This window comes from Perkinsus marinus, assembly GCF_000006405.1.
Source record: "Perkinsus marinus ATCC 50983 genomic scaffold scf_1104296958784, whole genome shotgun sequence".
NCBI lineage: Eukaryota > Perkinsozoa > Perkinsida > Perkinsidae > Perkinsus > Perkinsus marinus.
This window is the reverse complement of record NW_003206622.1, coordinates 1-989: the sequence shown is the minus strand read 5'-3', so window position 1 is coordinate 989 and position 989 is coordinate 1. Positions and strand designations below refer to the sequence as shown.

The window sequence follows — 989 nt, the reverse complement described above, 5'->3', positions numbered from 1 at the left end:
ATGTCGTCCCCTTTTTGTTACCTTGATGGAAGAGGGGCATGAGCTCCTCAATTGTCAAAGGTATATCTACTCACGATAGAAGTAGAAAACTCGTCCCACCATAGACGTTCAGATGCGCACTCTATCTCAAGGTGGACGACACGGCGGGCCCTGTGAGCGATCCAAGTGAGATGAGCTATTCATCCGATGTTCGCTCGATCTTCACAGCGACGTTGACTGTAGATACGAGCGACTATGATCTGTGGATGGCTGGTATGCCTTCTGAGTCCAACTCTATCAGCGATTCCGAGGAGAAGTTGGAATCACGTATGCGAGCATGGCGAACTATGGAACAAGATAAGGATGGATACATCAGTACCAACGATTTAGCTGCTGTGGTAACCAAGATGGGATATAAGTCAGCAGTGGGACAGGCGCTGGATGCCAGGAGCGATAATCAAGTGGCAGAGGTAATCTCCGACGATATTTGGTAACGGGTTATTTGTATGAAGAGGATATAGATACTCGCTTCGTGTGAGGTTAAAGGTGACAGAATTAGTTTTGAACAATTCGATAGAGTCATGCCCAAGTTGATCAAGTTGATAAATCAAGACTGTCGCTTTTCTCCCAAGCAGAGGCCTCTATTAGGTGAGAGGGAGCATGTAACATAGTCTAAGCTTTATCATAGAGCACGTTCTACGAACTGGTGAAGTATTACGTATTGACGATGTTGAGTCGCCGATGTTGAACAAGACAGGGCTGCGAGTGGATCCTAATAATATGGACCGATACAGAGGTGTCCGGACACACTCGGTTTTAATATGCCCTGTAGTTGATCCAAAGACTGGTAGTAATTAAGAGTAGATGGACCGGCAAGTGAGCATGGTCTTAGGTACCGCGATTGGTGTAGTTGAATGTGTGAATAAATATCGAAAGCATCATCATCACGCAGTTCCATCTAGGCAATTGAATGCTTCAAAGCGGAATGCACCGGAGATAGTGTGAGGATC

The 989-nt window shown here is 45.9% G+C and overlaps 1 protein-coding gene across 1 annotated transcript; it reads left to right on the top strand.

Annotated features, from left to right (window-relative positions):
* Nucleotides 1–245: 245 nt before the first annotated feature.
* Nucleotides 246–449, top strand: Pmar_PMAR020918 (hypothetical protein; the record flags this gene model as incomplete). Its single annotated transcript, XM_002773468.1, has 1 exon — nt 246–449. A coding segment is annotated over one exon (204 nt), but the record flags the coding sequence as incomplete, so codon positions are not given.
* Nucleotides 450–989: the final 540 nt, after the last annotated feature.